Here is a 23,675-nt window from a genome sequence, read left to right on the forward strand (position 1 = left end):
AAGATTATATCAATGTCATGTTTTGTTTTGATCAAGTGATTCTGGTGTTGGTAAGAGTATATCAATGTCATGTTTTAACAAACTCGTTTGATACGACCTTTTGATCAAGTGATTCTGGTGTTGGTTAGAGTATATCAATGTCATGTTTGAACAAACTCGTGTCATATGACAAACTGACGCCATAAAAATGAAAATTCGGAAAGTACAACTTTGTATTTCAAAATAAATGCAATGATGGCAAAACAGTACGTCAAAGAAGGCCCATATATTGTAATGCTATGTTATAGTCCATACTTTTCTAGGAGAAACGTGAATATGAATTATTTACATGTAGTTATCGGCGTCAATACAATTTAACACGCACACCTGTGATTCTGGTAATGACTTTCATACAGGAGACTGTTAATAGTTTCACGTCAACGTAAACAGCTTGATGTTATTTTCTCCTGTTTGTGTGGCTATTTTCAAACCTGCGTGCACGTGGCGGTTCGGTTGTCTATTATCACTTTAGCACTGCTCAACACGCCAAACGTACGACGAAGCTTCAAAGATTTGTGAAATCCAGTCCTGATTTTCCGTGTCCTTCATGGTGATTTATTAGTCGTCTTGATTGGAAATACCCAGTGGAGTAATCTTCATCTATTTAACCGTGAAAACTAATCTGATGTATCCAACAGGACATCATGGCTAAGCTGCCTTGTTTACCATCACGCGACTTGGTATGGAAGCCGCGAATACACATACCTCGGAAGTTCTCCGAAAAGAAAATATCTTTCAGTCGAATTTCAAAAATTGTACGCATCATGTATCTTTAGACAAATGTATTATCCTATGGTCCGTCATTGTCACCAGATTCAGGCGGACACGACGTCTGTGGTCAATCATTTGAGTCAAATTTAAACAGAAGTATTATCCTATGGCCGCCATATATGCATTGGTGTCCGATTCAGGCGGACATAAAGTCTGTGGTCAATCATTTGCTTCAAATTTAAACAGACATATAATGCTATGGTCCGTCATTGGCGTCAAATCTGTTGAAAAAGCTGGTTATCCTTCTAGGACGCGTCCATTCATAATTATATGCTAGTTTCGGCAAGATAACTTGGAGAAATATCGTTCGATTTTGCATGTTCAATACACAAGAGGGACACTTCAGCCCACCGCCACCGTAAACCGAAGTATACCGAATATATACCGAAGTATACCGAAGTTTTGTACCATTTCCCCTTTGCTGTCTGTGTTGAATCATGACGTATTCTATAATTTAAACTGCTGTGTGGAATTGGAATAGCCTTTTGAAAATTGAGAAAGGCAATCCACCTTGAGGCTAGAATAGTAATGTTCCCACAGAATATTTTTGAGATACATCATATTTTCTTCTCTATGAGCAAGTTCCACATCGCCTGGCAGTAAAAAAAATATATCTACGAATGAAGTTGATATGGAAAGATAAACATCACAGAGTTTCATTTCACCAAATGTTAATTTATTCTCCACTAAAACATCTATAATCCTCTAGGATAGGTCCAAACACACCTAAAATGTAACGAAAGCTCAAGTCTCTGGGGAAGGTGACCCCCATGTTTTCACGTCCTTTCGGAGTTGGTTACGTGATCTTTCCTTTGATATTGTTCTAGAAATGTAAATAACAACACAAAACAATGGTGTCTTTAATCATCATTATTGATAGAGAAAGAATCATTAATTACAAGATGCTAAAATGCTATTATCCTGACCAAGTTATGTGACTTTTCAAGAGTATTCTTAAGACTTGGAATTGCCTATCCTCTGAGCTACTAGGTCCATGCATAATTTTTTCTTTGAACTGAAATTAACATTGGGTGTGACCGTTTTAAAATGCTGACGATCAATTTCACAATTTCTATAAAATCCACCATGATCTGGTGTCGTCTTCCATTGGGAGTGGGATTGAATCCTTTTGTTTTTAAGGACATGTCACCCTTATAGTCAAACCCTTCAATCCTCTTTGAGGGTTAATACTGGGGTACCCTTTGGTTTGGAGCCTCTTCAACAAAGATCCTTACACTGTGTTTCAGAGAATGTAATATTCTCGGTGTCCTCCAGCATAGTCCCATCAATAAAAGACAGCCAGATATGTTGAACAAAACCTTTCAGAGATGACATCTTATGGCTTGGTACTATAGACACCTACCCAGTACATCTCATCAATACCAACTACTGTATCACTACCACTGCCACCAACATAACCACTATCCTACCACTTTCACTAACATGTCCCGATTACAACCATTACCCTATCACAACCACTACAACCTTACCACATCCATATTCCTACCATTACCCTACCACAACCACTACAACAACCTTACCACATCCATATTACTACCATTACCCTACCACAACCACTACAACAACCTTACCACATCTATATTACTACCACTATCATTACCCTACCACAACCACTACAACAACCTTACCACATCTATATTACTACCACTATCATTACCCTACCACAACCACTACAACAACCTTACCACATCTATATTCCTACCACTACCCTACCACAACCACTACAACAACCTTACCACATCTATATTACTACCACTATCATTACCTACCACAACCACTACAACAACCTTACCACATCTATATTACTACCACTATCATTACCCTATACCCTACCACAACCACTACAACAACCTTACCACATCTATATTACTACCACTATCATTACCCTACCACAACCACTACAACAACCTTACCACATCTATATTACTACCACTATCATTACCCTACCACAACCACTACAACAACCTTACCACATCTATATTCCTACCACTATCATTACCCTACCACAACCACTACAACAACCTTACCACATCCATATTACTACCACTATCATTACCCTACCACACAACCAAATACAAACACCTTACCACAATCCACTATTACCTACCACCACTACATACCCTACCCACAACCATACACAACAACCTACTACCAACACTAAACCACTATCACTACCCTACCCTACCCACCACCTTACCACATCCATATTACTACCACTACCATTACCCTACCACAACCACTACAACAACCTTACCACATCCATATTCCTACCACTATCATTACCCTACCACAACCACTACAACAACCTTACCACATCCATATCCCTACCACTATCATTACCCTACCACAACCACTACAACAACCTTACCACATCCATATTCCTACCACTATCATTACCCTACCACAACCACTACAACAACCTTACCACATCCATATTCCTACCACTATCATTACCCTACCACAACCACTACAACAACCTTACCACATCCATATTCCTACCACTATCATTACCCTACCACAACCACTACAACAAGCTTACCACATCCATATTCCTACCACTATCATTACCCTACCACAACCACTACAACCACCTTACCACATCCATATTCCTACCACTATCATTACCCTACCACAACCACTACAACAACCTTACCACATCCATATTACTACCACTATCATTACCCTACCACTGCTTCATGGTTATTACCAAGTCTTAAATCTGACAGAATGATCCTAAGTAATTATCACGAGGTGAAGGCCATTATAGAATTATTAAGTTATAAAGAATTGCTCAATTTACTATTACTGATTACTGTAGGTGACCACCTAAATGGCCCTTAGAATTAAGAAATGTATCGGCATCAACTGGTTTTTATTACAAGTGTTTCTGTTAAAACTTGCAGTTGCATTGGCAAATAGCTTATACATATATCTAATATGCATATTGACCTTTGATTTAAAGGCCATGCATGCAAAATCTTTACCAGTTAAGAGAAACATAATTAACTTCTGTGATCATCACCTTTAGCCATATAGTTTGTTTGACCTTTGGTCACATGACTTTGAATCTGGTCAATATTTCCATGTTTCATCAAACCTGTTCTATGTGGGTTTAGTGAAAGACAAGTCAAATTCTATTTTTAAGAACTTTGGCTTTAACCTTTGGGCCAGATCACTGATATGAACTTGTACAAGTTATTTGAAGTTCTTAACATCTACACAATGTTTCATCAGAATTCATATTAAAATTAAGGTTTAAAAAGCAAGAGGTTCAGAGATAAATAGACACCCTATCAAAACAATTTACACATTAAAGATGGGTGCATGATACAACTACGAGTATTTACTGTTGATGCATAACAATATATGAAAGTCACTGCAGGTCATCTGAATAACTAATTTTACCTTCAAATAGTAATATGAAGACACAGTACATATGTATTAGGTAGAGTAACATTGTGACAAAGGACAAACAAGCATTTATTACAGTATTGTTTTATTGGGAGTGAATTTGTGTCGTATAACAGACTACATGGATGCCTTTCAAGGACCAAGATTATCACCATAGAACCAATCAGGTTCCACTGATCACAACACTACAGCTAGAAACTATATGCTGAAATATAGTTATTTTTATTGTAAATTGCCATAAAAAGTAAATACCATAAATAACTTATTAAAAATTTTGATTTGCTTCAAAATCACGAAAAAATATAGATCTGTCAGCTAACTGGTACAACGTTTAATGCTTTCCCTTTTAGATGATTGGCTACATTTGTACTCATTCTGACCAATAGTAGTCTCATACTATCATCGACCAATCAGATTGTTTAGATTTTCTGACAACAGGCATCTTGTGTGGTTACTATGACACAATATAAAAACATATATACACACAAATATATTGCACTGGTATATTTATCTTTCAAAATTAACAAATATTTCATTCTGAAACTAACAGTGACGCTGTCAAAGCCATTCTTTTTTACCAAAATATAAAACTGGACGAAAAAAGTGTGTAAATAAACACACACTGGTAGACATGTACAGCCAGTATTCAGAATGATACATGTTGTCACAGGGCTCACTGAGTGGCAGTTTATCAGCATTCCATCACTGTAGGCATAATTACGCATAAATTACCATATATACATTCTACATCATAATATAATATTCTCTTATATGCATAATTATATTTTACATTCAACAAGAGCATGCCGCTCCACATTTCACTCTTCATTTCTGTGAGTTTTGTTTAACAGTTCAATCCATTCTGCAGTAATTTGACTTCTTTGTTTGGTAATAATGATTCATCAAGATTTTATTTTCAGAAATGTTGGTCAAACTTACTCATGATTTTTCAAATTACCAATCATGATAAAAGGTGATACAAAGCATCTTTGTTCACAGTTTATAGAAGTAAAAATCTTACCAGTATATGCTACCAGATATATTACATATCCTTAATTTGTGTTATAATTATCTCCCTTTATTGATTGGTTACCTCCCTTGACATTGTTGGAGTATTAAGTAATAGACTATTTTGTTCAAATACCTATGTCCTAAACATTAACCCCGTAAAATTTCTCATTTACAATGATCTGATCGTGACAATGAGACCCAAATACTGACGTGAGGTAGCATATACAGTACACTTAATAGGTCTCAATGTCACAAAACATAGCATACACCCTTAAGTCCTCCTGTAAGGGTGACTTTTAACTGATATCCTAAAGGCTGGTTTGGTGGACGGAGATTTGACCATAAACAGATGTGGATGATAGATGGAGTGCTACAATTGTATACTAATATGGCAGGGACATTTTTCAACACTACCGACGATGCAGGTCACAACAAGTAATAAATGCTTACTGAAAATATTGACGATCTAAAATTATATAATGAAATAAACATATAAAACTTAGAAACTCATGCATAAAAATTTACATATTAAAGTGATTTTTATAAATATATACAATTAATGAACATATCAAATGATCATTTTTAAATTCAATGAGTTTTTGAACATTAATTGATAAATACAAACAGATACAAATACATAGCTATCATGTACAAGTATCCTAGTTTAAATAGTATACAAAAAAAAAATCAATATACAATGAAGATACATATGCATATATATATATAATGTATCAGGTATTTGTTACCTAAAACAATACTAAGATGAAAGGTTGATATGGGAGGTTTATGGGTGCTTACAATTGTTCAGATACATATATATACCTAGAGTATATATATAAAGTATCGGTTATTGTGAACTAAAACACAATTTATTTTTTAAGATGAAAGGTTGATATGGGAGATTAATGGGTGTTTACAATTGTACAGGAGATACATATATATATATATATATATAGTGAATGGTGTCCTAAGCTATTTTTTCTGGATTATGAAAATGGGAAGGACAATATGACATGGATACCTTATAATTAAAATATATTGAATGATCTTGGGTTTATAAATGATTCCTATACATTATGATTGTATCTGAACATTAGTTGTGATTTGATTGGTTGATTGAGTGATGTACCAGTTCTAGCATTAATACTTGATATAATTACTCCAACAACTTGTATCAATTATAATTTAAATAATTTGTACAAAAATTTACAGCAATGAATACGCTCATATAAATAACAAACATTTTTTGTACACATTTCATAAAACTTTGAGGATAACTCGGACAGAGCTGGGGCAAGTTATCTCCCCTTTGGAGTATATACATGCGAGAGTGGATGAAGAATGGTATAAGAAACATGGGGATAGATCTATTGTTATCCGAATCTCTATGTTAATGTAAATTTAGTATTTTTGATTATTTCCCAGGAAAATTGCTAGAAAATTGACCTGTGTGGAACATCAGAACGCAGCCAAGCATTCAAATGATTATGATGAAGCATATCTTTTTGATTGCGATTGCCAATGCCGAATGATACAGAATGGTTTGGGGTATATCAGACGGGTCTTCTTGATCTGATTTTTTGATGGCCTGTATCTGATTATTTTTGGTTATTCAGGTAACTTAACAGTTGTTTCTTGTATTTTATATCGGTCAACAGTCGAAATTCTCTCCCCTCAGTGTTGGGACAACACCTGGGGGAAAACTTTTCACTGCTGACTTACAAGCCATAAAACAAGTGTATAATATATGCTTAAAACCCACAAATTTGATATATATTATTGTATGAGAAACAAAACTGATTAATGTAATGATGATGTTTTAAGAAGATTTTAAGATATAGATACGGAGATACTTAGGGATATCTAAAGATACATCACCTCCCTGTAATATCAACACAACACAGCTATATAGCAGCACAGGCATTTGTAGATTTGAGTTGAACTTTTTAAAGTGAAAAACAATAATGAAATACCTCATACCTAGCACAGTTCCTTTTATAGAATGTGACAACAGCTAGTGGTTAATATCACAGTGCCTAGCACAGTTCCTTTTATAGAATGTGACAACAGCTAGTGGTTAATATCACAGTGCCGTACCATCTCGTCACTATTTACTCCGATTAAGTACGACCACCTATTGACTTATAAGAACAGCATTATATTTAATATCCTTTCATTTCTCTGGTATTAGTGACCATCATCTCCTACTGCGTGTAACAATACGTAGATTTACTGACCGTTAGCTAGGAGAGAGGCGCTTTAACTCTTAACAGGCATGAGTGCATGATCGGCTTGCATGCAACCACCCACTCACACATGTTAGACAAGCATATCCTAATTAATTAATCTGCATCCACCCTGTCTAGCTACCCACACCTGATCATCTACCTGTAAATTATTGATGAGATTTGGGGTAGTTGACTTGTGGTTATATTTCATCAGGGCCAAGTCATGTCAGATGAGGCTAAGTATGGAATACAACATGATAACTTAAATACTCTACTGACATTACCTGGGTAAGCATGGGAATATTACTTATACATGAACTGTATACCCTATTAGCTAGTTACTTCAAGTATTTAGTATTGAGGTTATCATGAAACACTACCGTAAATACCTAGTTTACCTAGCCTAGTATTTGGTATGTGGATTATAAGGATGGAAGTACCGTAAATACCTAGTTTACCTGGCCTAGTATTTGGTATGTGGATCAGGATTGAAGTACCGTAAATACCTAGTTTACCTGGCCTAGTATTTGGTATGTGGATCAGGATTGAAGTACCGTAAATACCTAGTTTACCTGGCCTAGTATTTGGTATGTGGATAAGGATGGAAGTACCGTAAATACCTAGTTTACCTGGCCTAGTATTTGGTATGTGGACAAGGATGGAAGTACCGTAAATACCCTACTAGTTACCCGACAAAGTACTTGGTATGAAGAAAATCATAGAACATAACAACATTATGGTAAAATCAAGTGATCTGGCCAAGTGATCTACAAAAATGTTCAGTGCAGTTTATTAAAATGAAAACCAGCAGGTCAGAAGATGATTTCACAGGTGAATTAATCCTTTACTGTAATCAGGACCTTTATGTAAAATTCCATTTTTTTGAAATTGAACATAGACAGTATACACATATATCATGTTCATGCAATGTTTGAGTTAGAATGTGAAGCATCTGAAAAATACGAGTTGATAATATATTTCTTTAGATACGAGTTGACAATATATTTCTTTAGATATGAGTTGATAAAATATTTCTTTTTCTTGATATTAGATTTGAACAATGTAGCTTCTGAACACAGATGTAAGTAGTCTGTGATCAGACAATTGTAACTACGTCTACCTGGGGGGATAGCACAGGTGTGGTAATTTTACCTGAGGTAATACAAAGCATTACTGGCCAATGTCAATCAAACTTTCTATACACGTGTCTATGGAGTAAGTACAATACTACACAGACACATCACGTATAACATATGTACATATCATATACCTGCCATCTTCATTTGTATCATATTGTGATTCTTTCTACACACATGTAGATTAAGGTAATTGACATCAACAGATTAAGATAATTACAGTACATCAACATATTAGGATACCAGGTAATCTGGATCAACAGATTAGGGTAATCTACATCAACAGATTAGGGTAACCTACATCAGCAGATTAGGGTAATCTACATCAGCAGAATAGGATTATCTACATCAGCAGATTAGGTTAATCTACATCAGCAGATTATGGTAATCTACATCAACAGATTAGAGGTAATCTATATCAACAGATTAGGGTAATCTACATCTAAAGATAAAGGTAATCTACATCAGCAGATTTTGGTAATCTACATCAAAATATTAGGATAATCTACATCAACAGCTTACAGTAATCTTCATCAACAGCTTAGAGTAATCTTCATCAGCAGATTAAGGTTATCTACATCAGCAGATTTGAGGTAATCTACATCAAAATATTAGGATAATCTACATCAACAGCTTACAGTAATCTTCATCAACAGCTTAGAGTAATCTTCATCAATAGATTAGGGTTATCTACATCAACAGATTAGGGTAATCTACATCGACAGATTTGGGTAATTTATGAAGAGCAGTGTATTTTTCTTCAACAAATTAAAGTACATGTAATTTTCAATAAAATATTTGGACAATCTACATCAATATATAAGGATAGCCAATGAGATTTCCAGCCACACAGCAGTGCTATTTAATATAACATGGTGTGTTAAGATGAAGATGAGTTGCAGACTGAGGCAATGGTGCTCAGTACTCTAGACTCGTTTGTCTCCTTTATCAGTTCAGAACGACCTTGTGAACTGTTTCCTTTCTTCAGTATCTTATACTAGACTAACATCAGATCTACCTCACGGCCTTTCTTGACAAAAATGTTGTAGTAACCGGGAATACAAACAGAATACACACACTAGATCACTTTACTATCATACAGGACAACCAGTCTTGTAGATGTTACTGTCTATAGGTATCGAGAACCAGTCTATAGGGGATGTATCTCCTTCTAATCGTCCAAACCTAAAGTCACGCAAACATCCTTCAAAGTCTTCATTGGTAGAGGCAGCGCCCTGCACTGTCGCAAACACTGTAATGATAGATGAAAAGGTGTCTAAATTGTACAGAGCAAGGAAGGGAAGCAACTTTTAAAACAGTTTAACTACACTGGATAACAATTGTCTTAAAGAAATTTTGATGATGGATTACATAGTCTTATGCAGTACCTGATTATATGTAAGAACTACCTGGTACACCTACTTACTATCAGGGGTGAGGAGGTCGTGATGAAGGTTACTATCAGGGGTGAGGAGGTCGTGATGAAGGTTACTATCAGGGATGAGGAGGTCGTGATGAAGGTTACTATCAGGGATGAGGCGGTCGTGATGAAGGTTACTATCAGGGATGAGGAGGTCATGATGAAGGTTATGACACTGTCAGACTTACCTGGTACACCTCCTACTATCAGGGGTGAGGAGGTCGTGATGAAGGTTACTATCAGGGGTGAGGAGGTCGTGATGAAGGTTACTATCAGGGGTGAGGAGGTCGTGATGAAGGTTACTATCAGGGGTGAGGAGGTCATGGTGAAGGTTACGACACTGTCAGACTAACCTGGTACACCTCCTACTATCAGGGGTGAGGAGGTCGTGATGAAGGTTACTATCAGGTGTGAGGAGGTCATGATGAAGGTTACTATCAGGGGTGAGGAGGTCGTGATGAAGGTTACTATCAGGGGTGAGGAGGTCATGATGAAGGTTACTATCAGGGGTGAGGAGGTTGTGATGAAGGTTACAACACTGTCAGACTTACCTGGTACACCTCCTACTATCAGGGATGAGGAGGTCATGATGAAGGTTACTATCAGGTGTGAGGAGGTCATGATGAAGGTTACTTTCAGGGGTGAGGAGGTTGTGATGAAGGTTACGACACTGTCAGACTTACCTGGTACACCTCCTACTATCAGGGGTGAGGAGGTCGTGATGAAGGTTGCTATCAGGGGTGAGGAGGTCATGATGAAGGTTACTATCAGGGGTGAGGAGGTCGTGATGAAGGTTACGACACTGTCAGACTTACCTGGTACACCTCCTACTATCAGGGGTGAGGAGGTCATGATGAAGGTTACTATCAGGTGTGAGGAGGTCATGATGAAGGTTACTATCAGGGGTGAGGAGGTTGTGATGAAGGTTACTATCAGGGGTGAGGAGGTCGTGATGAAGGTTACTATCAGGGGTGAGGAGGTCGTGATGAAGGTTACTATCAGGGGTGAGGAGGTCGTGATGAAGGTTACTATCAGGGGTGAGGAGGTCGTGATGACGGTTATGACACTGTCAGACTTACCTGGTACACCTCCTACTATTAGGGGTGAGGAGGTCGTCATGAATGTATCTCCTCTGGAACTGACACCAAACTGAGACTTCCCATCAACGTTAAGTTTGATGACATTGCCGACGACACTGGCCTCAACAGTGTGCCATTTGTTGTCACAAAGAGAGAACTGATTTTCTGATGTTGTTGCCGAGTACTTGTCCTCGTTGTTTACAGTCATTTTAATCTGTAAATAAAATGCAATAAAATGCAATAAAATTTACTTTTATAACATCCAAACCATCCATGACAGTTCCCATCCATGTAAAAGATGCTGTGGAAGTATAAAAGGTTAGTGATGTATTTATCTGCAAATAAGCCCCTCCCCTAGTGTAAAATCTTAGTATGAACCTTATTTATCTGCAAATAAGCCCCTCTCCTCGTGTAAACGCTTAGTACTGTAGTTATCTTAGCTTATTATTTAATGTGGACATGGGCTTATTTGCAGCTAAATACGGTAATTGTACCTGTCCTTGATGAAGTTCCAGTGTTAATGCTGGGGACCCTGATGGCTCACTAATGGTCAGTATCACACCATCCGGCTTGTGTGTCCTGAATGCAAAACCGACCACCATCTCAGATCCAATGTCATATTCACGATCTGAAACAAACAATTTGTTTGATAGGGTACATTGTATATACAGTGTATCTCAGAATCAGTTAAGTGTTAATATGTGTACTCCATGGGTTGGAATTTCTATTTACATCGCACAGTAGCGATTAATGTTTCTACTTTTCTACCAAAAGGAAATGCAACGTGTCCAGCAATTCCATTGTGACTGTCATGTGCATATTCTCCACAGAGAACCGATTTAAGGCAGATAAAACCTTTGAGTCACAAGAAAGAGTGTGGATAATTTGTCTGAATATGATAGAAATACACATCAACTAATCCAGACAAACATCAGACAAATCTTACGATTTATAGCATATCATACCTAGGCCCTGTCAGAGCATACACTTACCCAGAACCCCATAGGCTCCTCCCGTAAAGTACACACCGGGCTCCATGGTTTGATAGCAGTTTCTGATGCCGCTGACGATGTCAGCATCAGCAATTAGGATCAATTTACCGTTTATCATGTAGTTTCTTATACAACCTCTCAAGCTATGGTCAACCTGTGGAACATCATTAAAACAATGCTTTAAGTGGTGATTGAGAATGACATCTTTTATTGTTTAACAACATGAAACTTACACAACCAAAACTGTATCTAAGTAACATGGTTAAGTAACGAGAGCCTTTATCAAGCTATTGTACAAATTAAGACTACAGCCTTCAAAGTTTCCCCACACAACAATAAATGGTCCTGCCACATGATGTACATAGATGTGTGGACATTAAAATGACAACCCTCCTACATTACACAAGTTAAGATCAGTTATTGACTGGATAATCCCGGAGTGTGGCTATTGTAGGGAAGTCCTCATCCCCATTCAACACCTAGCCTACCTTAGTGTTGACTTACCAATCCATGGGTGTGGCCATAATACAGTGAAATCCTCATCCCCATTCAAGATCTGGCCTATCAAGGGCGACTTAGCGATCCCCGGGTGTGCTTACTGTAGTAAATCCCCAACCTACTTGAGACCTGACCTATCAGTGGTGACTTACCAATCCTTGGGGTGTGGCTACTGTAGTGATGTCCCCACCCTACTTGAGACCTAACCTATCGCTGGTGATTTACCATTCCTGGGGGTGTGGCTACTATAGTGATGTCCCTGCCCTACTTGAGACCTAACCTATTGGTGGTGACTTACCAATCCTGGGTGTGTGGCTACTATAATGATGTCCCCACCCTACTCGAGACCTAACCTATCGGTGGTGACTTACCAATCCTGGGGGTGTGGCTACTATAATGATGTCCCCATCCTACTCGAGACCTAACCTATCGGTGGTGACTTACCAATCCTGGGGGTGTGGCTACTATAGTGATGTCCCCGCCCTACTTGAGACCTAACCTATCGGTGGTGACTTACCAATCCTGGGTGTGTGGCTACTATAGTGATGTCCCCACCCTACTCGAGACCTAACCTATCGGTGGTGACTTACCAATCCTGGGGGTGTGGCTACTATAATGATGTCCCCACCCTACTCGAGACCTAACCTATCGGTGGTGACTTACCAATCCTGGGGGTGTGGCTACTATAGTGATGTCCCCACCCTACTTGAGACCTAACCTATCCGTGGTGACTTACCAATCTTGGGGGTGTGGCTACTATAATGATGTCCCCACCGTACTTGAGACCTAACCTATCGGTGGTGACTTACCAATCCTGGAGTTGTGGCTACTATAGTGACGTCCCCACCCTACTCGAGACCTAACCTATCGGTGGTGACTTACCAATCCTGGGGGTGTGGCTACTATAGTGATGTCCCCACCCTACTTGAGACCTAACCTATTGGTGGTGACTTACCAATCTTGGGGGTGTGGCCACTATAGTGATGTCCCCACCCTACTTGAGACCTAACCTATCGGTGGTGACTTACAAATCCTGGGGGTGTGGCTACTATAGTGATGTCCCCACCCTACTTGACACCTAACCTATTGGTGGTGACTTACCCATCCTGGGTGTGTGGCTACTATAGTGATGTCCCCACCCTACTTGAGACCTAACCTATCGATGGTGACTTACAAATCCTGGGGGTGTGGCTACTGTAGGAAAGCCCCCGCCGACATACATTGGACCCTCCAGTTCCATCCTCTTCTGGACTCGGCCCCTATTTTCCCGACCATCGTCTACTCTTAGCTTGATGAGCTTGGTGCCCTTATTGACCACCAGACGATGCCACTGTCCATCACTGACTTGTTTGTTGTCATTGAGAGTAAAACTGTCACCGTTGTATCGGTACAGGAGGGACACATGGCCATCAATGATCTGTACAGCTAAGTAGGCTATCTTCTCCGGGTTGGTGATGTAGAAGAATGACCCGGAAGGTAGGAATGTTTTGAACTCAATGGACACATTAAATCTGCAGATAAATTGTTTACAAGATTACTTACTATTCAAGATCTATCGCTCTTTTATCTTTGAGAAGTAAGAATACAACAAGAGTTGATTTGGTTTAAAAAAAAAGAAAAGTTTAAGAATTATTGCAAAAGCAACTAAAAATTTAAAAATGATGTTAAAATATTATCGAATAGGAGAAGTTACATGTCTGCAAAGATAAACTACGTACACAGATGAGACACTCTTCTTGTCCAGTGCAATTTCTCCGAAGCTTTCTGGTGATTCTCCGAATGCCAGGGAAAGGAATTCTGTTGTTTCATCAGATGGGACAGCACAGGACGCTGGTTCAGTTGTAGGAGTGGTTGGTTGTGGTGTAGTAGGCTCAGGTGTGGTGGTAGGTCTTTCAGTGGTAGGCTTAGGTGTAGGAGCTGGAGTGGGTGCGGGAGTAGGTCTTGGGGTGGGCGCCAGGGTAACCACTGTAGGATTGAGGTTGGCTCTACACCGACCAATATCAGCATGCTCGTACTGTTCAGGATTGTTCAAACTTAAAATACTGTAAAAGTCAACAGTTGAAATCATTTTAAATGTAAAATATTTTGAAACAAGACGTGTACAGAAAAATATTCTGATGTAATTGATAAATGTCTGTACAAGTTTGGAAAAGCTGAATTCGATTAAAAGTAATTCACCTATATAAAAGTTAGTTGAACGTGTGCATGAATACATTTAAATATTGAAGAGAATATGGGGAAATTATTGAATATAACATCTGGAGAGAAAGAAAAAGTACTGGGTAACAATTCTATCTTCAGTCTCATAGTTATACAGAATTTCAAGCAAGTATCGATTGCTAAGATGTTACCTAGCACTCTAACTGTCTATGGATTAAAGATCTCAACACAATACATCTTCATTGATAACGGTCAGAACATGGTAATTTATTTCTAGGATATCATGATATACAACCTGCGAATGGCATCAGTTAAATTTGTGTCCTTTAAGCTGTCCACAAGCATCATCATAACTTACTTTCCATCGATGATGATGTCACTGATGCAGCCGTTGAGGCCATTGATATTGGCAACCATCACCTGTCGGTCCGAGAGATTAGGAGCGCCGCCCAGGTACAGCTTCTCAACTATGATCTCTTGGGTAGCCAAGGGTAAGTTACCCGTCCCCACCAATACATCATCAACATAGAGTTCTATTCTGTAAACATGAGAATGTCACCTGTCACCTAAACCTGAACTGCAAATGTTTCAGACATATATAGGATATTATTTCTCATATGAATAGAATCTTACACACAAGTCAATATAATCTGCAGCTTATCAAAATCATTAAATATTTTCTGATGCTATTTAACTAAAGGCTTCTGACATAGATCTCTGATGCAAGTAGTATATGTGTATGAAAGTGGGTGAAGACACCATACCTACCATATCTTCCTATTTTGAAAGAGTATTTATAATTTTCTTTTATTTCTAAATTCTAAATCAGCAGAAAACAAAATCAAACACCTCAGAGATCATGATTTAGTGTAATGTAGACACACACTTTACATCTTCTTGAATCAGGATTTATGATTTGCATTGTATTTTTATTACTGAAGTAACGAGGAAAAAAAAAAATAACAAAAAATTAGTCGAACTCTTCAAAGGTCATAATTAAGTAAGAAAAGTATGCAAACTTACTCCCTTTTGAATTTGCGAACAGCAACATTATGTAGACGACCGTCGTTGAACCTCTTGTTGGAGGTTAGAGTCACAGGTAGAAAAGTGCCACTAAACCTGCCCTCTATACGGCCGTCCACCAATGCCAGCGAGTAGAAATTCTGCAAAAACATACAGGTATAGCCATGTCTTCAAAGGGAGACAACTCAATAATTCACAAATCAATAAAAATCAAGTCAAATCTTACTAAACTGAATGATTTCTGGTGGGTAAATTATGCCAATTTATCATTGCAATTGTATGAAAATTTGCACTTTTCTTCAAGAGAATCTTAAAATTATAAATATATTTATACAAATGATTATGTCTATAGAAGTACAAACGTGACTTTGATCATCACCTGGGGTGCTTTCTCGTAACTGGTTGAAACAGATTATCTGAATCTTGAACACAAATGAAAGGGGCTGATTGGTACCGAGGCTGGCCCTATGTATTGTTTGCCAATGTGCTGATTCATCAGTTTCATGGCTGTCTATCAATCGTTTTCAGAATTTACAAATGTGGTACAAGATTCCTGAACACTATCTCAGAAAATGTCATAATGTTCAGTATGTTTGAAAGAATTCTATGAAAAAGTGCAATTTTATCATGTTCCCATATCAAAAACAGGTGTGCTGTTTTTCGCAGAACAGTTCCAAGCCAACCAGCCAATTTCAACCGAGTTCCACAAAAGCAGCCCTTGTTTCCATGTCAACCAGTCAATTTCAACAAGTTACACAAAAGCAGCCCTTGTTTCCATGTCAACCAGCCAATTTCAACTGAGTTACACAAAAGCAGCCCTTGTTTCCATGTCAACCAGCCAATTTCAACGAGTTACACAAAAGCAGCCCTTGTTTCCATGCCAATTTATATTTTCTTTCATTATAAACTCAACATTCCACTGTAGAGTTGTTGGATGTTAGTGGTGATGTAAGGTTAAACAGTCTAAACATTTTTAAACTTATTATTAATACGCTTCATGTGAAAATTGAAAAAGACAAAAGAAACCCCACTACAATCATTAGTCAAAGTTCAGTCAGTTGAAATCTGTATTTTGTGCTATAAGATGATTGGTTCACAAACTGTGACACAATAACAGTTGACCTGTGACCTAACCTGAAATTGGTGTCTGATAAGTTACATGAATACAGAGGTTTACTCCTAGATGTTAAACTCTATATCTTAGATATCTTTGTGATCTTAGTATTACAGATTTGAAAGATGGCTAACAAAATGTTTGAAATACAAACAGATGCAAAGTAAAGTGAAAATATGTGAAGCATCCTCATGACATCATTACAAGTGACATAACATTTCTGAAAAAAATAGTTTTATTGAATTTTAAAAACAGGTTACATTCATACTTTTACATGCTCTTCTCTCATGCATAGGTATTTGTAGTTCTATATTGAATAATAAAAATATTAAAAATCTAGAAAATGCCCCCACTACCACTTGACACCCTGAAACACAGTTTGGTGGGAATCGCATCAGCAGTTCCTGAGATTAGCTTGTTACATTGCATGGAACGGGAGTGGTTACCACTATACCCCCCCCACCACCAAATTACATGGCGGGGGCAAAAAAACCTAGTATAGGTCTTTATAAACTACTTTTTATAATTATTTCATATAAAACTGCAAATGCCTGTGCAACACACCAACTTTAAAATGATGAAGTGAATGCTGAAGGGTTGAGTAGGATGCAGTTCATACAAGTTAAAAACATTTTATTAAGATATTACACAAAATCAAATCTCTCCCAAATTTCAGCTTTCATCATTGTTTTTACACATTTCTATTACGGTATTTTTTCGGTGATCTTACTAAAATCATTGACATAATAAAAGATGAGAAAACATTCCAATTTTCCTGATGTATAAGCAGAACATTATATATACCCAAATGTTTATTTAAAAGTTGGGTTAAAGACATTATCAATAACAAACTTTATTAAATCATCTATCCAAATAACCTGCAAATTTATAGATTTCATAATTAACTTAATGCCCTGTTATTATTTTAAAAGAAAATATTAACATATCTGAAACAGGCCATGGTAACTTTTTAAGACATATCCCTGCAGCTTTTACGTTTTTGAATTTAGGAATCTCCTTAACTGAAAATTTTACATAGAAAAGCATTATTAGATTGAAGGAGAAACCTTAGGTAGTTTCCTTAATTTCTATAATGTGAAGCTAGGTAACACATGTACTTAAAGGCAAAACAACTTTCCTGAAATTGTGTTATGCCTTCCTATTGAAAATTTTAATTTGAAGAATTTCTTTAAGTTTAAGAATTTGGCATTTTCTTCTCCACATTCACATTTGTTCTCACTTTCATTATCACACATACATATTACCAATATGTTGACCATAACAGTGGATTATGTATAAGTTATATAAAGCACTGAGTAAATAGGTTACAAGCAGCATCAATCCAACTCTGTTATCCAAGAGTTATCTCCCTTCCCATGTTTAGTCAAAGTCAAATATCAAAATTAGGAGAAAATACTTCTAAGTGAGAAGTAAATGAAAACTGTAGTTGTAAGCTGTAGTATTAGGAGAAAAGAGCAGAATACTGGCACCATATATATCTATATAGGATATTTGGTAGACAGATATTGAAGCAATGTAATTGGAATATACCCTTGGTAACTATTGTATTCTCAATACTCTTATTATATCAGTTTACAAAATTCTTTTTTAGTTAAGACTCCTTCATTTTCACAGTTATAGTAACTATTTTATGGAGAGTTATTTTGTTAGGATCAATTTATTTCACTAATGGGTTAAAAATCAAATATGATAGCCATCCCCTCAAAAGGTCATTACATATAAACCAGAATTGCCTGGGGTCAAAGGTCATTAACCTATTCCAGAACCATCTGCTGGGGTCAAAGGTCATTACATATTCTATTGGGGTCGACCGCTATATACATACCCAGAACTGTCTACCCAGGTCAAAGGTCACTAAACATAAAACGGATCCATCCCTTTGGGTGAAAGGTCATTATAATATAACTGAGCCATGTCTAGGGGTCAAAGTTAGCTATACAACTGCCATAATCAACTGTTTGGATTAAGGACCATTGAAGAAATTCCATTTTCTGGTGTCAGAAGTTTCTATATTATGACTATCAGAACCTTTGGGTTAATACGTTGCTATTCTTGGTACATGACCTTTGACCCCTAAAAGTGGCTTACATAATGGAGGATTGTGTGATACTGTAGATATCACTCATTTTTACCTTGGGCTCCATATCAGGCTGTAGGGAAAAGTGGACAGAGGCAGGTTAAACAAAGGTCAAAGTAATCAAATCATACAGACATCACAAAAAAAAAACTGACTAAAGGGTCACAACTGATCTAAAGCAAGTTAAGACATTCAGAAGGTTTACATTTAATCAGATCATACAGACATCACAAAAAAGAAACTTACTAAAGGGTCACAACTGATCTAGAGTAAGTTAAGACATTCAGAAGGTTGACATTAAATTTTCTTTCACCTGACTTCAGAAACATGCAGGGTATCTACATGTAGATCAAAGCAGTAGCAATGTTTTATACAGGAGAGTAAATTAAAGAGTCTGAATGACCAATACAACCCTAAAAATAGAACAGGACTGCAGACAGGCACATCAAACATTTCTACAGTCAACAAGTTTTCATTTAACATAGAAATAAATATCAACTCTTAAACCAGGCATGTCTTATCTGAAATTGATCTTACTGAGGTCACTTACTGAACAGGTGTATCTTCTGATGTATCTATCATGCTTATATCAAGTGTTTTAACATGATCAAAGAGTGAAATTATTATTTGAAATATTTTTGCAATACGGAAAATCATGTATTGCCTGGAAACAGAACATGAAAAAAAAAAAAAAAAAAAAAAACCCCATTAAAATAGAAAATTAAACAAAAGATGTAAATAAATAAATATAAAAGATAAGGTTACAATGTATCTGAGAGCATACAGTTTCTTCAGAAGTCGTTTCTTTACAAAAAATGACTAAAGTTTAAGCAATATCAGGAATCAAATAAAAATTATATTCACAAAACAACAGATAAATTGGCTGCAGCAACACAAAGGATGACAGAGGAAATTGTAGGAAGTGCTATGTGCTTCAGGGTCCTAAGCTTCAGTATGTGTATGTAGGGTGTGGTACATTTAGCCTTACCTCCTGGTCAGTGTCCTTGGCAAGGAGTAGCATTGTGTCCTTCTGTGTTGAGGTGAAGGACAGTGACACCTCACCAGCATCTTTTGCCAGTGGACTCCCATCATACATTGCAAAACCATTGCCATAGAACCCAACTTTACGGTAACCCTGGGAAAAACAACACATATCATTATAATATAACCTTTTTCTCACGAAATCAAATAATTTTTTATATAAATTTAACTCCCCGTTTTATGAATATTAATAAAGCTATAATTGATTTACTTTTATTTTAAAACAATTCACAAAGTTCACTGTATGTATATTTGTGTTTTCTATGGCTTTGTTGTCCAATGAGATCATTCTTATCAGCCATGTGTTAGTCTGAAAGCTAAAACACCACTGCAAACTAATTCCCTTGGTAGTGTGTTTAACTCTTTTGATGAAATGACTGATTCTGGGTTTTCTTAAGTTGGTTTGTTTCTTTCGAAGATTCCATGAGAGACAGCCAAGTTCAAAGTCAGTAAATTGATTAGTAGTATGTCCTAGGTATTTTTTGATGTACGTCATATTTACAAGGTGGAAATGTCTAAGCTTTCAACTTTGCCATGGCATATTCCGAGGGTGAAGAGAGCAAAATTGAATCTAACCCTTGGATTATTGAGGATCGGTTCCCAAGGCCTATATTGTATTTCTCCCAGCTTCACCTTGGTTTGTGTAAAAAGTCCTGATGGCAGATGAATCCCTCAATTCCTACCTTCATAGAATAACAATCTTAGTTTTAAATGTTTATAAGGAAGAGATCGATATATAACACTTACAGAAATAGGACAGCCCTGTTTAACTCCAACAGAGTTGCCTTGGAGTAGGTCCCTCGTCTTCAGGTCCACCTGTATTTCCTGCATACAGCCTAGGAATGGCATGCTGCTGAGGACACCCCTAGAACCACAATACAATAATATAACTCTCAGAACTCTTTTTATTGTATTTTAATAATGGATTGAACATTACAGCATACCATTTTTTTTTTTTTTTTTTTTTTACATCTTTTAATACAGGTTTATATTGGTAGAAACATGAAAGCCTCACTTAATGTTTTTCTATGTGTTTTACACTGAATTAAAAGACTGTTTCTCTGGTATGATCAGAATCAGCAAGTTAAAATCATGAACAATTTCCCAATCATCTGTCTGTACAAATTTACAAAAATACAAGAAGACACAAAAAATTTAAGTTAGTATACTGCGGAAGTAAATTGTACAAATATTCTAATTTGTTTTCAGGAAACTGAATTTGTGGTGTATGATGCCAACTATTTATAACATTACAACTCCAGTTTTTCTTTCAACATATCTGTGTTTTAATGACAAAACCAAAATCTTTGAAATGTAGCCTTTTCTACTTTAAGGTCAAGTTTCTTTCTTACCTTTTTTGAAATGGTGCCAGATCAAAACTCTCAGGCACACCACCGAAGAACAAGGGCACAAACTTGAGTTCAAGTCCGGTGTTACCGGGGGCAGCATCAGCAATATCCTCCTCCGAATCCCCAACCGACAGGAAGGCTACATACAGAAAAGTCAAAGTTGAAGGTCAATCGGCATAAAGATTTCCATAGCGATTTAGGGATAGTGCTACACAGCTTAAAGGTTATAGGAAGATGTATAGTCGAGGAATCTTACTATGTTTAATTCTTTAAAGTTTGTTTAGTGTGTAATGAATTGAGTTTAATACATATTGTTTAGACTTCATTCATATCAATATTTGCATTGTGTACTGTTCTTAAGCAATGATATCTAAAAACAAAATAAAACCCCAAAAATATGAAATAAAATCAAATCACAGAATTAGGTGTATTATTCTTATTTTAAATTCAAATAAAGAATGAACATTTACTCAACAGAAGTGGTGTGAAATAATTAAAATCAGGTTTAAAGAGTTGTTCATTAAGTTGCTATCTCATTAAAATCAGCTGTTATTGTTATTATTGTTACTGTTATTGTGCCTGACATAGTACATAGTAAACATAGCCATGTACCAGCTGATTGTAATCTGATTAAGTTGTAAGGTACTAATAATCAAATCTGATTAAAGTATGAAGAAATTGTCTCTGTCTAAACATGCAGAATATCAAATATCTATAGAGTATCATTATCAACATGCTGTATCACCAACAGGTTAAAAATCTAATTTTATTGGAGGAGGACATTTTTGATTACTTTAATCTCTTCATAATCAGTCCTCTCAAACTAGTAGCATTGTAAATGTGAATCCTGAGCCTGAAAATCGTCACATTTGACATCATATATGCAGTACATGTAAATTCCAAACAGTACTGAAATTTTCACTTTGACTCTTGACACTTATTTGCAGTTGACACTTTACACAGTATTCACAATCTGGGATTTTTCACTTTTTAACACTTGTGCACTACTTGTAGAGAAGAATGTTTCACATTTAAACATCATTTGTAGAGTAGAAATTTTCACATTTTGAATTTATTTTCTCCTACTCTAAAATGTTTTTTTTTCAAACAAGCCAATGATTGCATAATTATGTGCTGGTTCAAAAAAATACAGAATTTTTCAAAGCATGAAGATTTTCATGACAGCTTCAGTAGTCACTGTAACATGTCACTTTGAGCAATGAAGGTAAATTTATATTAAAAGTTGATAATACATTTGTATACTGTACCATTCTTACTGGCGTAACACAGAGAAAAACAACGTAGATACATTGTAGGTTTACTGTGAAAGAAAGCCCAGAGCCCAGGAGAGATGTGACAGGTCATTAATACATGCATAATAATAGTACACCACACACAGATTTACTTCATTAAATTTCAGGGAGTTAAAATACTGCAATAAATTTTCAATATTAATTAATTTTTTTTATATAAATTACGAAAAAAAGAAAGAAAAGAATTTTGACCAGAAAAATACTTAAAGCCTGTCTCATGATTTGTGCACATTAATGCCTCAAGTTAGGAAGGTATATTATGTAGGTATGTAAAGCATGTCTTAAATTGTCTTTTGTTCAAAATTCTTAAAGGTTGAAAAGCATACTTTTTTTATCTAAGTCTGAAGTGAGTCTGTGTGGTACAATAGTCACACAAACATTTGATACATGCACATAAAATACATGGTATATGTAAATAGGTTTGATATTCATCATATATAAACAAATGTGATTGTTGGTTAAAATGTTGTTAATATACACTAATGACTGTGAAATGGCAGCCTAGTTCTACAGTATACAATATCATGGCAAGCTGGTTTGTGTAAATGATTTCATGCTAAGGGAAACTGAATGTCTGCCATATGTATTAATGGATTTTTTTTCCTTTCAATTTTATGTAAAATTTCACTTGTTAAAATGTAGATCACTTTGCACTTCAGACAATATGTGTGCTGATTTTGTTGATACAATTATATTTTTTACTCAACATGATAAACTTTTATTTGATAAAAATATTTGCAGTTATTACTTTTCAGTCTGAAGTGAAAATGATTTAACAAGGACAAAATTTGAACCTCATAGTGGCTTATTTTCAGATTTAATTCTTTTTTTTTTGGTATTCAATATAGCTTGCCATATATCATAGTGTTTGTTCAAGCCCCAAGCATACAGAGATCCATGTACTTCAATTTTCTTATAAACATTCAACAGTTCTGATAAATTTTGAATACAGTTTTTTTATCTGTCAATAA

The 23,675-nt window shown here is 36.3% G+C and overlaps 1 protein-coding gene and 1 long non-coding RNA gene across 4 annotated transcripts in view; one reads left to right on the forward strand and one right to left on the reverse strand.

The window, feature by feature from the left end:
- Positions 1-7,295: 7,295 nt before the first annotated feature.
- LOC117325982 (laminin subunit alpha-2-like) overlaps positions 7,296-23,675 on the reverse strand; it is a 129,152-nt gene continuing 112,772 nt past the window's right edge. Inside the window, exons 50-62 of one of the 3 annotated variants that reach the window (XR_004532402.1) lie at positions 21,395-21,530; positions 20,790-20,907; positions 19,990-20,136; positions 19,057-19,074; positions 15,790-15,929; positions 15,125-15,304; positions 14,325-14,648; positions 13,781-14,117; positions 12,109-12,262; positions 11,611-11,744; positions 11,117-11,330; positions 7,940-9,869; positions 7,296-7,879 (exon numbers count right to left, since the gene is read on the reverse strand). Coding sequence is in view for 2 of the 3 variants with exons in the window: in XM_033882530.1 (XP_033738421.1) it covers positions 9,712-9,869; positions 11,117-11,330; positions 11,611-11,744; positions 12,109-12,262; positions 13,781-14,117; positions 14,325-14,648; positions 15,125-15,304; positions 15,790-15,929; positions 19,057-19,074; positions 19,990-20,136; positions 20,790-20,907; positions 21,395-21,530 (2,060 nt within the window). In the remaining variant the exon portion in view is untranslated. Of the gene's footprint in view, positions 9,870-11,116; positions 11,331-11,610; positions 11,745-12,108; positions 12,263-13,780; positions 14,118-14,324; positions 14,649-15,124; positions 15,305-15,789; positions 15,930-19,056; positions 19,075-19,989; positions 20,137-20,789; positions 20,908-21,394; positions 21,531-23,675 lie in introns of all 3 variants that reach the window. The other 2 variants (XM_033882530.1, XM_033882532.1) reach the window with 2 other exon arrangements.
- On the forward strand, positions 10,229-10,855 carry LOC117325983. Its single transcript, XR_004532403.1, has 3 exons — positions 10,229-10,488; positions 10,687-10,764; positions 10,798-10,855. It is a non-coding gene; the product is annotated as an uncharacterized LOC117325983 (long non-coding RNA).

The sequence above is a fragment of the Pecten maximus genome, chromosome 4, assembly GCF_902652985.1.
Source record: "Pecten maximus chromosome 4, xPecMax1.1, whole genome shotgun sequence".
Taxonomy (NCBI): Eukaryota; Metazoa; Mollusca; class Bivalvia; order Pectinida; family Pectinidae; genus Pecten; species Pecten maximus.